The sequence below is a fragment of the Echeneis naucrates genome, chromosome 18 (genome assembly GCF_900963305.1).
Source record: "Echeneis naucrates chromosome 18, fEcheNa1.1, whole genome shotgun sequence".
NCBI lineage: Eukaryota > Metazoa > Chordata > Actinopteri > Carangiformes > Echeneidae > Echeneis > Echeneis naucrates.
Genome location: NC_042528.1, coordinates 14,617,973 through 14,634,628, shown reverse-complemented (window position 1 = coordinate 14,634,628; position 16,656 = coordinate 14,617,973). Strand labels below are relative to the sequence as shown.

At 40.7% G+C, this 16,656-nt stretch overlaps 1 protein-coding gene across 1 annotated transcript; it reads left to right on the top strand.

The window, feature by feature from the left end:
• The first annotated feature begins 4,336 nt into the window (after window positions 1-4,336).
• Window positions 4,337-16,380, top strand: cd99l2 (CD99 molecule-like 2). The gene is made up of 9 exons (XM_029526372.1): window positions 4,337-4,475; window positions 5,940-5,993; window positions 10,354-10,458; window positions 10,780-10,866; window positions 11,183-11,251; window positions 11,325-11,378; window positions 12,228-12,347; window positions 12,820-12,885; window positions 13,139-16,380. Exons 1-9 carry the CDS (start codon window positions 4,427-4,429, stop codon window positions 13,198-13,200), a joined length of 666 nt encoding a protein of 221 aa, XP_029382232.1. The 5' UTR covers window positions 4,337-4,426; the 3' UTR covers window positions 13,201-16,380.
• The last annotated feature ends 276 nt before the right edge of the window (window positions 16,381-16,656 follow it).

Here is a 16,656-nt window from a genome sequence, read left to right as displayed (position 1 = left end):
CAGTCTAGTCCTTGTTGGATCCTTTGTCCATGCTTTGTCAGAGCTTGTCCATGCTCTGTCTGTGCCTTGTCAGATTTGTCCGTGCTCTGTCTGTGTTTTCTTGTTCAGATTAAAGTTTTTTTATTGTCACCTTCCTGGTTTCTGGCTCCTGCATTTGGGTCCTCATCCTGCAACACTTCGTCTGCGTTTTTCTGCGTGACACTCCTTATTTGACTAATGTACTTTTTGTTTTTGATTCAAGATATCAGTTATGATCGCACAGCTGCACTCTTATTTTCTTTTTGAACTTGGTGTTGATGTTTTTAATTTTGATTCATTAAAAAAAAGGGCTGATATACTTGGTGTTAGTAAGTTCAATAAAATTAAATGTAAATTGTCAAGATTTTTGTTGGGACAGGGCCAAGTGGGGCTTGAAAATCTCCACTTGTTCAAAGTGGGGAATGAACAAAAAAGTTTGAGAACCACTGGTTCTCAAACTTTTTTGAAACACAAACACAAACTTTTTCTCAAGCATTGAGATGGGAAATCTCAATCTCAGTGCAGCTTCCACCAGCAGCGCCAGGATTGGGGTTGTCCAAAATGCCCCTGTACTATTGTTGTCTCACGTGTGTTTTTATTCAGAACAGAATAAACACTGACAAAAACTGTCAGTAGGGGCAGTATAACATCTTCTCAACACTGTGCCAAATTACCTTTTTTTTACAACATGTACACAACCTCAAGGCTCTGACCTGGACAACATCAAGCTAGGCCAGTGTAGATTTGGCCGCTGAGCCTACACTAAGCACTCATAGTCTAAACTGAGGTTTCTCAACAGGGGCGTTCTAAACCCTTGGGGGGGGGGGGCACTGGGAGTGTCAGGGCTGAGAGGTGGGCGCTCAGGCTCGAATCGGGGTCGGCACAACTTGGCTTTTACAAAGTTAATTTTAACTCTACATTTTAAACTTCCATGGTTTTCCAGGATTTTTTTGTGCAAGTCGACTTTATGTGTGTTTCAATAAATTTTACTGACATAGTAGGCATGTAAGCAGGAAAGCTGCTCTTTGAGACCAAAAACCCGTGTCTGCTGCCTCCATGACCAGGTAAAGCTCACCATCAGACAAGCTGAGCACCAGCGGCCATCATAGTAACGCCTGTAAACAAATCACAGCGGCAGAGAAACCCCTTTCCAACACCTTTTGTGGGCTAATTCAATAACCAATGAAAACGTACACAATCAAGGCTACGTAATCATGTTTAACCACAAACATTTACAGTACCATCAAAAATGGCGGAAAATTAGGAAAAATGCCGGCAGTACAATGCTAATTACATAAATTACGGATTAATTCCATCACCGAGCAATATACATCTGCCGATGTGGCTGCAATGAGTGATGGTTCAGCCAAGCTCTCCAAATGCAGACAAAATATCGGAATCGTCTGAACCTGGTGAGCTTTGGCGCGCTCAGGCTACAATTCACGTCGAAGTTCTCCGGACGTGAAGAAGCCGGCTCATCAAGCGCATGGCTCCCACTAAAAATTAAAAGTGCGAACAGACCTAGTGGCCCTCTTTTTATTTAGTTATTATTTAGTTATTTAGTTATTTTCTTCTTTTTTTCTTGTTGCTAGGCCATATCTTGTCAGTCCTCAGAAAATGACTTACGTTTGAAATGTAGGCGCATTAATTGATGCACGAGTGGTCCGTCTTTTCATTAGTTTATTCACTGTTGTTCATGTGAAGTGTGTATGATGTTGGCATCTACAAATATGAAACTAATTTTCAACTAATTCTGCTGTGGGGGTGTTTTTCTTAACAAGTTCCACGTTGCTTAATACCTACACCTGGAGTTATTTTTAAATGCTGTGATACTGCGACGTGATATAAACGTTAAATTAAAAAATCATCAAAGGCTGTGTGGCCCCTTTCTCAGTAGAAACACCAATTTGACTTAAATTCCATCTCACACTTCTTTCCAGAAAATCAACTGAAGAGCTCAGGGTCCCATTACAACTAAAGTAATATTTCCATGTAGTTCACCATTATATAGGAGTGTAACAATTGATGAGTTTTAGGTTTTTAGTAACTAATAAGTGAGAAATCAAAACATGTGCTCATTATATACAGTTGGAGATCAAAGCCTAAACAGCTGTAGAGTCACACGCTCCATTCTGAAAAACTCTTACTTGAGAGGCCTTAGACACCTGTTCCCCATCAATTCCCTTGACCAATTCCTCCATGGATAATTCAAGTGAAACCCCATAAATCACCCCTTTCAAACCAGCCTTTCCCCTGAGACATATCCTTCCACCCACTTCTTCCCTGTCGCCTCCAGGGCAGCAGACTTACGAAATACAATTAACTTTCCATCTGCCAGAATCCTTGCATTTAGAATTTCTCCCAGCTCTTCCTTCAGTGCCCTTGCAAGCTGAATAGTGTTGAAGGATCTAAATCCTGCCTGTCCTCCCTTCAACTTAAAGCTCACTTTAAGATCCTCTGCCTGGCCTCCAGTGTCCATCCTCATTCCCTTAGCCATTTCCTGCTGCTCTTTCCCTCCTACTGACTCCTGCAATTAACTAGTTTTCCCTCTCCTCTTCCTACTTTTCCCCCTGTTACTTTCCCACCCACCTCCACCTTCATCACCATGTAACCCCCATAAATTAGACATATATCAAGTTGATTTAAAGTGATAAGATTTTGATTTAAAATATTAAGGTTATTCACGTAGTTACACTTAAATTGATGGCGCATGACGCCCACAAATTAATCAAAAGTCAGAAAAAAAAGGTGGAAAAGTAGGAGGTGAAAACGAAACTTAAATTACAATGAACGCAGGGGAAGCACGAGTGCAGCTTTTGTGAGCAGCGTGGAGTAAATGTCGTTATATTCTAATCAGTTTGATGTTATTGTTGTCCAAAGAAGAAATGAATCCGTTCCAGAATATTATTGGTTTATCAGAGGTTTAAGGAGGACCACGAACTAATGTGTTTTGATGACTATTCTGTAGTGAGTGTGTTTTACTTTGAGTGCTATCTTAAATCTGTTAACTCATGCTCGGTCATGAATGTGGATGAAAAAAATCGGAGAAACGTGAGTTGCTTGTAAAATAACTCAGCACTGTTGAATTCATGTGAAATATGTTAAGTATTATTATTAGCAGAAACAATAGCCTTGTCAGTTTTATTTCCTAAGGCATGTTTTATGTTAATGCTGTAGACATCTGAGAACGATAAGCTGATTGAAAAGTCAAAAGGAATTGGTAAGATGTTACTAATAATGCATAGTTTTAAAGGAATAAATTGACTTTAATTAAGGTTAAAATATACGCCATGCAGGTTGATTTTTTATGGTGGATTTCTGAGCAAGAGGATGACTGCGACTTGAAGTGTTTCCAGCAGCGGGAGGCAGCCCGGCCACCACTGCTACTCCATGGATTTGGACGTGACAGTTTTCCACGCGGATTCCAGATAAGATTTGACAATTAAAAGAATATAAGGGGCTCTAAAAAAGAAAAGAAAAAAAAAAAACAACTTTTGACTTCACTGGACTAAACTTGAACTAACTATCTATATGAAGGATCATGCTCTATAGTTGTGGAAGAAAAAAAACTTAAAGGACATTTATTAATTTACTCGTGTACCGTAATGTAAAGTTGGCTAAGTAAGTTTTTTTTTTGTTGTTATTATCATATTTACAGAAAAAGGGTACATTTAATTTCATTTTGAATATGCCTTACTTTGCATTGTTTATTATTTTGGTACCAGCACCGTCACAGAATGTAATCTTTTGACGTGCAGGATACTTCTTTACTCATTATATAGACTTCTTTAATAGCAAGAATAGGTTAACCCAATGACAGCTGGTGCCATTCTAGCAATCTGGAAATTAATGTGGCTAAACCAAAAGAGTTTGCAATACAAACAAATCAAACAGGGGAACATCACCCCTGTTTTACTTAATAACCAGCCTGTGGCAGTAGTGGAAGTTCTAATAATGAATATTCAGGAGATACTTTTAAAAGAGCCAGCCAGCAACTATTTTTCAACAGAAAATTGAGGCACTTTGGTGTTAGTCAACACAAACTTTAGATGAGACATAGGTGACTGTTCTATAATTGTTAATATTGGAGGGAAGGTAATTGGCAATTCACAGAAAATGTATAATGCTGCCAAACCTCCATGGACCGCCAGTGGGCCTCAACCTATAGGTTGGGAACCACTGCTGTGGAGTCAGTTGTGTGAGTGTTTACGCTTTTTCCGTTTTGGGAGCAGCTAACTTTATTGTGAAAAGTATAGCAGGAAGCTGCACTGCGTGGGCGTGTCTCTTCGAGAACTCATTCACTGCGGCTGGACTGCAGGCTGCAAGCGGGCATCCTGACCCAGGCCGCTGTTCTTCCGTTCCCTGTTGAGCATCCGCCTTCTGTAGCGTGTGTGTGCAGTCTGTGGCCATGGCTTCCCGCCCTCTGTGGACTCTGAGCCTGTTGCCGGCGCTATTAGGTAAGGCTTTGTCATGCACGCACCAGCCGCCCCTGATGCTCTTTGTGCAGGACTTTGATTCAAGGCCAGGCAGCGGCCTACCGGCCAGAAGACACAGATCTATGAGTCAGGGGTGGAGACCCAATATACAGACTGATAGCACACCCGCACACAATAATATTCCGTCACACCGAATAGCGCGGCCACGCGTTCGTACTTATCTAGTTGGATTCAATCTTTGGCTCCATCCACCCCCATTCAGATTGATCTGACTGAACTGTTGACGACGTTAGACAGCTAATTAAGAAACAGTTATTGGAGATAATTTTATATGGTTGTAAGAGTTGCAAGGGATGTGGCCCCACCCTCAATGATTTGTCTGCAGCTGCTTGTGCTGGCAATGATGTCACTTTCAGTGAAGGTGAATATGAAAAGCTCAAGCCAAAACACTTACACCACACATTAATTCAGGTCTCGGTCTTCAGCTTTATTTCAGTCTGTTATATGGTTGAATAATTTCCATGTGAAATTAAATGTGCGTGAAATGTGGCTAGAAATAGTCATAACTACAGATCTATATAATCACAGACCAACATCTATAAATGCAGTCAGAGAATAATATAATGTGAATGAAATTTATCTTATTTCCAGATGAGACTGGGTTTTAAACAGCTAGTTTTCCTGTTATTGAAATATTATGTGAAAGGTTAATATTGTACTGTAGGTTAGTGGGATAAGGTTCAAGTTACACCAGAAATTTATGACTAAAAACCAGTACTCAAGAAGATGTTAGTGGAATGTTTTTAGTATACAGGTTTTAACACCAGACTGTGGAATAAATGTGACTGACATCAGTGAAACACACGATATTATGACAATAATGAGGAATGACACTTGACTGCAGATTTAACTTTTAAAACCTATTTATTGGTTGGCCTGTGGTTCACCCCCTGTGGTCATGCCATACTTTCATATCAATGATCCATTATTGCTGTTTGGCTATTTTTTTCAGAATTAATTTTTTCTCTTAAAATATGCTTCAGAAAATCATTAAGTATTGAACTATCAGTGACACACACACAGAATGATGGTAGCTAGGTTTTGTATGTCTCGACCTTTTGTTATTTGCAAAATGACCTGTGGACTGTGGTCCAGACACCAAAAAAAATAGGATTAGTTTTTTTTGTAGGGCCCAGTCTGGCTCCATGCCTCAAGCCAGTGTCAGTGTGACACAGCAACTGCAGCTCAGCAACTGCAGCTCACCAATAAACTGCTCAGAGCACTATATACTAACCCTACAATAAGAAAAATAAACTCATATAGTCTGACAGTAATCTGTCAAATCAACAAATCAACCTTATTTATGTTGTCCCTACTCATAACAAAGGTACCTCAGGATACTTTTCATATAGAGCAGATCTACAATAAACTCTTTAATGTGACTTTTTTTTTTTCTTCTGTCCTCCCTCCTCTCCTGATCTGTAGTCCTGTCTCAGGGTCTCTTTAACCTGGCTGATGCTCTGGATGACAGTAAATCAAGTAAGTACAAAGGAACAAGATGGACCTGTTTGCCACGTCCCATCTGTCCTTTATTTCCCCCTATATTCACTGTGGTTTAGGAAAGGCTGGTGATGGTCACAGCCACACACTAAAAGAAACCCCAACCTTCAGTTTTGATTGTGAATGTTGGTCTGACCTGGGGAGCTGAGATCACTGTAGCTGAATTAGCTGGATTGAATATTGTTGAATTGTGAATATTCTGAGCTCATGTCAAGATTGTGTTTGACAGTTCTGCGACTTCACAACTCTGCCCACCTACAAATAGAACAGAGGTGTAAAGGACATGCCTGTTTGGGTGAGCATGGTCTTCAAGATGTGCGGAAAGCAGAGGTTCCGCCCTTGAATAAAGAACACACCCCTGCCACTCAATTTCTTAGACCACAGTCCTTACACTGGCTGACAGAACATTAAGTTGGCGTGCTTTATGTAAAGAGAGTCTATACATGAATTCATGAAACTAACTGTCCAAACCTAATGTAGCTATGGGAGTCTGAGCTCCATCATAATGTGCTCTGGGCTAATTTGCAGGTCTCTAAGCAGTGACCTTTTTGTCTTCCTGTCAGCTTTCTCTTCTCTTTCTGATGAGTTACTCAGACAGAGGCTCAGTATATGATGTAACAGCCCTCCTGTTGTTATTCACCTGTTTTTTCCTGTGTTTTGTTCAGTATTAAATCATTTTCCTGCAGCTTTGCTGATTGATAAATGTTTCAACTGCTCCTTGTCACTGTTGGTTTACACTAAACATTTAACAAACTTGACTTTAAATTGATGATAATTAGGATCCATATAAACACAGCTACAGTTCAATAGTTTATTGAACTTGTTTTAAAGTCTGATGATGGAGCACATACATTTATTCAAGGAAATTCTCTGTCTCACTTGTTCTGCTGCCACAGTCTGGATGTAGATCTGTTACCATTTAGACAAAAATGTCTAACGTCACCCAAATTTGATTTTGGTGACTTTTAATATCACACACTGAGACAGACCAAATGTAACAGGGTGTGGGGAGACACCACATTAAATAGACTGAATATGCTATCAGTAGTCAGCATGGCGGCATAGTGGTTATTGCCACATAGCAAGAACGTTGTGGCTTCAGTTCCCGGGCCTGAGGCCTTTCTGTGTGGAGTTTGCATCTTCTCCCCGTACTTGCGTGCGTTTCCTCTGGGTAACATCCTGTTTCCTCCCAAAGTCCAAAGGCATTCATGTCTAGGTTGATTGGTGACTCTAAATTGCCCATCGATCTGAGTGAGAGTGGTGGTTCCTCCCTGGCTGTCACTACAGTTAGGCCCAGAAATATTTGGACAGTGACGGAAATTTTGTTATTTTAGCTGTTTATCTGTATTTACCTGTACCAAAACATATTCAAGATACGGTTATACAATCCATATGGGCTTAAAGTGCAGACTCCCAGCTTTAATTTAAGCATATCCAAATTTGGTTTAGGAATTACAGCTCTTTAATATGTAGCTGCCTCTTTTTTAAGGGCCCAAAAGTAATTGGACAATTCACTCAAAAGCAGCTTCATGGACAGGTGTGAGTTATTATTTTACTATGTAATCATCAATTAAGCAGGTAAACCCTGGAGTTCATTCCAGATGTAGCACCTGCATTTGGAAGCTGTTGCTTTGAACCCACAACGTGCGGTCAAAGGAGCTCTCAATGGAAGTGAAAAAGAAGAAATCCATCAGAGAGATAGTAGAAATGTTAGGAGTGGCCAAATCAACAGTTTGGTACATTCTGAGAAAAACTGAGCACACTGGTGAGCTCAGGAACTCAAAAAGGCCTGGTCATCCATGAAAGACAACAGTGGAGGACAACACTGGTGGATGATCACAGGATCCTTTGCATTGGTGAAGAAAAACTCCTTCACAACATCAACAACATCCACCCAAGTGAAGAAGCCATATGAGAGCAAATACAGAGTTCATCACAAGGCACAAACCATTAATTAGCCTCAAAAATAAAAAGGCCAGATTAGACTTAGCCTAAAAACATCTGAAGAAGCCAGCCCAGTTCTGGAACAGCATTCTTTGGATAGATGAAGTTAAGATCAACCTGTACCAGAATGATGGAATGAAGAAAGTGTGGAGAAGGCTTGGAAGGGCTCATAATCCAAAGTACACTATATCTTCTGTAAAACATGGTGGAGGCAGTGTGATGGCATGGGCGTGCATGGCTTCCAATGCACTGGGTCACTAGTGTTTATTGATGATGTCACAGAAGACAGAATAGTGGAATATTCTACAATGGCCGAGTCAATCCAAACCCAATCGAGCATGCATTTCACCTGCTTAAGACAAAACTTAAGGCAGAAAACAACTGAAGACAGCTGCAGTAAAGGCCTGGCAAAGCATCACAAAGAAGGAAAAACAGCGTTTGCCGATGTCCATGGGTTCCATACTTCAGGCAGTCATTGCTTGCAACAAAGTATTAATCATGAACATTTTATTAACAATTTGTTTTGTAGGATATTTTTGTTCAACCCCTTGAATTAAACCTGAAAGTCAGCACTTTAATTGCATCTCTGTTGTTTCAATTCAAATCTGGCATGCAGAGCCTAAAATCATGAAAATTGTGTCTCTGTTAAAAAATTTCTTGGCCTAACTGTATGTGTTGGCCCTGTGAAGACTGGCAACCTGTCCAGGGTGTACTCCGCCCTTGCCCAATGTGAGCTGAGATTGGCTCCATCACTGCCTGTGACCTGGAAACAAATAATCGATAGAAGATGAATGAATGCATGCTACCAGTAGAACCATCACCAGGACCAATCAAGCCAGCTGCTTTTTTTTTCACTCATGGATTTTATTCATTTTGGACAACATCTAACAGGAAACATCAGGCATCTTATGTCTGCATAGCCATTGTGTCAGTGGTGCTTGAGGTATAGAAATGAAAGAAAACCAGCCAGAGCAGAGCAGTCCAATCGAAGCTGTAAATCATCATCAGATGATGTCTAAAGCCTTTTTAAGAACGGCATGAAAAGGTAATTGAAAGTTACAAATAAAGGACGCTGTGTCCTAAGACTGGGACTGTAGATGATCCTGTACTGGAGACATTCTCTTTATCCATCCATTTTCTATATTGCTTATTTGGCAGGGTCCCTGGACCAAGACATTTAATTGCCTTATTCACATTGTGCACATTACAGGTCAGCAGAACAGGCAGACTGTGCAACTTTTCACTTCATACAACCAAGCAGATAAGAGTCTGTGAGGGAGTGATGCAAATGCTTAAACTCTGGATAGAGGACAGCATGTCCTCTTTCCAAGCTTGTTTTGAGTGTACTGACTGGCAATGTTTTGTAGATGGATGTGGTGACAACATTCATGAACTCAGTGGCACGGTTTCATCCTGTCACTTTTTTTATGGACACCAAGATCCCAGCCAAACCTGTTGTTTTTATAAACAACAAACCATGGGTAAACAAAGATGTAAAATCTGTTATAAATAAGAGGAAAATGATTGACTTAACAGGTGACCCCCAGGAGAAAAAGGTTGTATCCTAAGTAGTTCGGGCTGAAAATGTCATAGCCAAAAGGAAGTACAGGGAAAGAAATTGTTATGCATGCATGCATGCATTTTTAATTATCTGTTCAGTTATCTGTCACTTTTCCATCTCAGCTTCTGCTTCAGTACCAGACATTTTAGTCAGTGTCCCTGCTAATCTGTCAGCCTGCTTCATTCCCCCAATGTGTACTCATCCCCTTTCTCTTCCTCCAACTCCAACCCCATGATTGATGTAAATTGTAATACATTTGTCACCCTCACAGTTTTCATTGTCAAGCCATATCTCCAAGCCCTATGGCAAAGTTTTTCTTTCTCTTCTTGTTTGGTGATGAGCATTTCTACATGTCTCAGCGTAAAACTATCACATTCATCAACACTTTGTTTGCAATCTTTGGCGATTGACAAACTAATAAACTGGCCAACTGACGAAAGTCATTTGAGGTGCATTATCAGTATCAGTGGATTTTCTGTTTCTTCTGCTTTTAGAGCCAATTGTTGAGGGGAAAAAATGGTTAAATACAGTTATATGAATCATTCCTTATCTAAGAAGGTTACATTTTGAGCCGCCTACGTAAACAAACATTATCTCACAAACCAGCAAATCCTGGTTCAGACCTCCTTATGTGCAATGTGGGAATCTGGGATATTTAATCTCATTTGAGAAACTCAAGCAGCTTCAATTTGTTGTTGAACACCTCCAAATTTGTTACTCAGCATTGTACTCAAATGTTGTCTTCATTTTGTACCTGTTCATCATGTTACAATGACAATATCACAGCTTTTATCAGATCAACTGTTACTGAATGCATATCAATGTTCTCTACAGTGCTTGAATCTCATGATTCATCTAAAGTATCCACCACCACCACCAGTGCCCCTCCCAAGGTCCTCAAAGATACAGGGGACATGGTCAAGAACAAATCCAAACCAGGTGAGAGAAAAAAACAACTGTTTACAACCAGCTGGATCTGGAGGCAGGTTTACATGCTTGAACTGTTATGCTATTTTGAAATTAACAGAAACATGCGTTAATTGATCCTGTTTATACAGATTATAGAGAAGGTTTCTAGTTTTTGAAGTTATAAATTTTTCTCAATACAAACAGAGTAATATCAACTGTAGACATGAAAGAAACCATTCAAGTCTTTAAACTGAAGGTAAAGTTAAGTTAGTCCTCATTGCTGACATTGAGGAGCAATTATCTGACCACAGATTTTCTGATAGACTGCTGATCAATAACCTTTCACCCTAGCTGATGACCTGGCTGGCTTTGACCTGGCTGATGCGCTGGATCCCAAAAACGACATTGGAGACAAAGAGAAGAACAAGGGACAGGGAGGTAAATAGGAGTGTCTTACCTGTCATATGTATCCCAAAAATAATTATTATTTATTGATGAATGATGCAAAAAACAATGAGCTGTGATGCATGTGATAATGACTGCTTATGGTTTTATTCTGATGGATGTCCAGGCACATGGTGATGGATCCCAGAACCCAGTCTCACATCTGAGCCATCATACCTTCTCTCTCTCTCACACACACACACACACACACACACACACACACACACACACACACACAGTCAGAGCACAATGTACCTGAGGGTGACACATCTTTATCGCCATTCTCATTGATGATGTTTCTTTCCTGCAGGTGGATTCTCTGACAGTGACCTGGTTGATGTCAGTAAAGATGACACTTATAAACCTGACAAGGGTAAAGGTAAGTCTGTGTTTACAGAATATCCCAACAAAACAATTTTTTCACAAATGTGAACCTATTATTGTCTACACAGGTGGCGCTCGAGGAAGGGCTAGTGATCAGATTAACCAGTATGACGACAACACTGGTATGTGGTATGTCTAGCTGAGGTAACTGTGTGTGTGTGTGCGTGTGCGTGCGCACTCTCATGCGTGTGTGCGCATGAGAGAGATCGGTGGAGCAAGAAGATGCCATCATCTTCTTGCTCCACTGATCTGGACTTCTCCAGCACCTTCAACACAATCCAGCCTCAGCTCCTCATAGAAAAAACTGAAAGATGGGAGTAGGATCACACCTGGTAGCATGGATTACAGACTACTTGACAGGCAGACCTCAGTATGTTCGACTGGGGGACTGCAGATCTGACACTGGCCAGCAGCACAGGAGTACCGGAGGGAACTGTGCTCTCTCCAGTCCTGTCCAGCACTTTCAGTACAACTCAGAGCTCTGCCATTTGCAGAAGTTCGCGGACAAGATGGCCATCATGGGTTGTATTAGGAGTGGTCAGGAAGTACAGAGAACTACAGGATTTCGTCATATGGTGTGATTCCAACCACCTGCTCCTCAACATCGCCAAGACCAGGGAGATGGTTGTGAACCACCATTAGGAGAACCAGGCTGCACCCTGAGTCTGTTCTCATCAAAGGGGACTGTTTCAAGGTCATACACACCTACAAATACCTGGGAGCACAGCTGGATAAATTGAACTGGACTGCCAACACAGTTTTGTGCGGGCTGACAGATTAGCAGGGACACTGACTAATTTGTCGGGAGGGAGGGAGTGAGTGAGGTTAGTTTTTGTTATTTTGTACTTTTATCTCTATTGTATAGTTAAGCACCTTGCATGCCTCTTAATTACTATTCTTTTCCCTTGTGAAGCTGCTGAAAATTGGGAATTTTTCTTGGAGATCAATAAATTATGTTTCTTTCTTTCCAGAGACCACAGCAGAGGTAGGCACAATAGCAGGGATTGCCAGTGCGGTAGCCATGGCGCTGGTGGGTGCAGTCACCAGCTATATCTCATACCAGAAGAAAAAGTTGTGCTTCAGTCTGCAGCGTAAGACTCAATCCTCTGCACTAACACCCACTCTGCTATGTGTCACTCTCTGTTTAAAGTCCTCCGTCTGGTCTTAGACCAGGAATTTTGAGAGCCACATTACGCACTAAAGCCGAATGTATGATCAAAATTATTTCTCAGGTTTTCTATATAACAATCATAGTGAGAGTGTGACAGGAGAAGGAGGATGATATGCATAATGGGCCAGAGGGGAATGGGTCAGACTCAAACCCAGGCAGCTGCAGGCCTAAATGCATACAGCTGTGGGGGCTTCAGGCCTCCTGTTTTGACCAAGAGTGAGCCAGCCAACCTTCTGCCCAGAGAAATTAATGGAAAAAGTTATAGAGAACTAAAATTTTAATTATTTAAAAGAATATTCATTGAAAGAAAGAGACTGAATCTGAGTGTTACATCAGTGTAGTCAGTTGTGTAGTCACTGTACTTGTGTCTGATGATGCTAATTTCTAAACAGAGAGTCTGAACACTGATATGGTGAAGGCTGAGAACCCCGAGGCTATGGTGGCTACAGAACCACAAGGTAAACGTGTACACACACACACACACACACACACACACGGTTTGTACCACATATACATAGACATTAGCAAAGTTCTTGCATCGATATGTCAGGTCTATAAAAAAGTGTCTGGCTTGCTCCCATAGTCCGAAGGCTAATTGGAGACTCTAAATTGCCCAAAGGTGTGGATGTGAGTGTATCAGGTTGTTTGTTACTGCAATGATTGATCAATTGTTTGTGTAGTTGAATGACATGTTGTTTTGTGTCTTCACAGTCCAAAAGACTCTGCTGGAGCCACCCAATGCTGAGCCCCCAACTGTGGAGAACGCTGTGTAACATGCACACACAGAGACAGACACTTACCTACAAAGATGTGCACATACACGTACACACACACACACACACACACACACACACACACACGCACGCACAAACAATACCCACACTGCCATGCTGTGTGTAGCATGTCTTCATTAATCCTGGGATTGGTTTTACTTCTACAATGAATGTGAACATGTGGTTTATAGTCTTTGCTATGAACCCTTCTACGTGTGTATGATGATAGTAATTTATGTTTTAGTAATTTATATCTGTAATGTTGTTGTTTTACATATCCTTAGTGTGTTTGAAATCCAGACACAACAACTGGAAACTCACAACAAACTGTTCAAATCTTTGTATGATTTTGAAGGGACTGCAGTTTCTGTGATGTGTCACAGCTCTGATCACTGGTCAACAGAGCATTATGAGAAAGTCTGAAGGAGATGGCCTTTGTGTGGATCGGAGATGCTGTGACACACTAACATTTTTATTTTCTAATTTCTAAGTTTAACTTTTGTTAGCAGAATGATTAGAAACATGTCAATTCCATGGCATGTTTAATTAACACCATTAATCACTTTATAAATGATATCTGAACTGGATCAGCATGTCACAGAACCCATGAAGAATCATGAGGAACATTTACATTAGTAATCACATTCTGTGCCAACACATTTAGCTAATGATGAAGACGAATGCACATGATCACAACAGCCAGTTATTTCAATGATGAGCCAGGCGTGTACTCATACACCTGGGGTTACATTACATAGACACCATACTAACAATACTTAACATGTGCTATGAATGAGATTTACATATTCTCTCTGTAACGATGCTAGTTGTCGGTGAACAATTATGTTGATTCACTGATCCTCCTGGGAGAGGTTTAGCTTTCTACTGGGCTTCAGATGAAATAATTATTGGGCATTCTCATATTCATAGGCCTGGAGTTGTGTGTTACATCTACACAATGGCTCTCAAAAACAATGTACATTGCCATATTCATATTTGGATTTTTTGCAGCTTATACTGTACTTACCTTGATGCTAGAGACAGTCTGTTGTTTTAACCTGACCTTTAATTACATGGCCTGAAGAAGAGGGAGGTCTGCAGTGATCCAGCAGCTTCTTCATAAAGAAGTAAAAAAGTTAGGAGCTGAAAACACAAAGGTCAAATTAGAATCAACGAATAATTATTTGATGTAAGATTATGAATGTAGAACAACTGAGGTGAACTCAGCTTTATCCCATAGTAGTAGTTACATTACCATGAGAAATGGCAAGTTACTTGTGGAGTATCCCTATGTCACAATTTCATTACCATTGCAAAGAAGTTTGGGATATGTAGATATGTTGGACAATATTAATGGTCCAGTTAAAAAAACAACACATTCGAAGGATACTTTGAACTGGGACAATCTAGTCTGACCAGTGTCAGATACCTCTTTAGATGGAGCCTTTGGTGGATGACGATCCTCTCAAAGTGGTCTGTGATATGCAGACTTTTAAATTACTGCATTAAGCTAAAATGTAGAGAAGTGCAGAGGTTGGCATTGTGGCACTGCCAGGAATTGTGAGGTCAAGCTCCTGGTATTGGTCATGAGGCATTGAATAGAGCTGCTATAGCAATGTAAGCTGATGTTAGCAGCTATAGTCATAGTTTGCTGTAAGGTAGACGCTGTTATTGTTTGCAGTAGCATTAGTGTGTATTGTGACTGTATGTTAACACTTTCTGTTCTCTACACTTTGTACTCAACTGCACTTTTCCAATTAATGTAGCTGAACCTTTTGTACCTGCAAATGTGTTGCTATCCACAGGCAGTTGTCTTTTTCTTAGACTCCTGGAGTGCTGTGTGTTCGTAAACCATAGTTTTTTATTTGGGCTATGCCACTCACTATTCATCATGAGGCTGATGGAGTCAGGTAGCAACTTTCCACAGGGAGCAAAATTGTGACAGTGAACACAATGTCCATCATTCACTTTGAGTCATGAATTTCGTTGTGTAAGATTCAAGTCTCAGTCAAGACCTGGATCCTTTCCTGTACGCTGCCACCACACAAATACATGAATGAATACATGTGAACTCAGCAGTGATCACTACCCTGTACCCTGGTCTGATCTGGATCAGTATGGGTCACAAGTGGAGGAAGTTCTGAGCCGAGCCTCTTTAGGAATTGCATACTGAATGTCAGATATTGAGTGTTGTTTGTGTTGTACAAGCTGCAGACAATGTTGTGTTCCCTATTAAGACGTGTTAAGCATGTTACATATCTGACATAATACACCACAGCCCAGTCACTTCTTTCTTGCCTTGCTAAAGCAGCTGCCTTTGCCCGATCCCACTGTTCTACTAGAACAGCTTACGTGTTCTCATACTGCATAGAAGGAACAGTTCCTATGAAGGAAAACAGTTCACTGTGTATTCAAAGGAGACAGGAAAAATTAAGCTCTTAAGTATCATTGGACTTAACCTAAATTTAAAACACATGGAGTTCTGTTGCACTTCATTAGACCAGTGAGATAGAATTAGTTTCTTCATGGTCCCAGCCTCAATAACACAATATGAGCTGAGCAGTGCTAGTTAATACCCTTTGATGAAGCTGTAGAACCACAGGTGTAGGTCTTTACGCAGCCTTACAGTCTTCACAGATCCTCATAGTCCTGCAGGTCCCTACATGTGCTCTAATGTGGAAAAAAAACCCTCCTTTATTCACATACCTGATAGTGCTCAATTAAAGACTGATGATTTTAGGTTTGTGTCAAACCATCACCTATCAAAAACAATGGACTTAATCCTGACCTAAATTCCATCCAAGATCAGATTTAGTTCCAAGCCTACATTCCAAACAATGTCAGGTAACTTGAGGGTAAATCTGGATTCTTCTGTCTGATGCGGTCACATAACTATGCGCTGTTCTCATCCATACTGCCAATCTAATACTCCCCACGCTGCCATGCCTTGTCAAGGTGAGGCAAATCCCAATTGGTTTGGTGTTGGATAATTGACGGTGAGCTTTCTGTCTGTACAACACATGCACACACACACTAGATGAAAGTCTTTCTCTACAATGTCCTCACTCTGACAAGTATGGTCTTGCGTGAGTGACAAGTTTGCTTTCTCTGCTTTCTTTCCATCTCTGACAAATCAAAAATGTGTGTTTGTGATATAAAACAATAAAGAAACAGTTTGAAAAGACATGGAGACTGAGCCTAAGTCATTCTGGATTTACGCTGACCAACTATAACTGAGTGGTGAATATCGCTCAATAACAAGTTTGTATTTAATTTTGCCCCAAAAAAAACAAGATGCAATCGAAACAGCATGAAGAGGCTTTTAAGAAACATGCAGTAATCAATCAAGCAGAGAGACAGATGGAGGGGCGGTGGATGGGACCAGACCACGTTCTGGTGATTGACCATTGAATGTATTTAAAAAAAAAAAAAGAACAAATTCAAGATGCCATGATT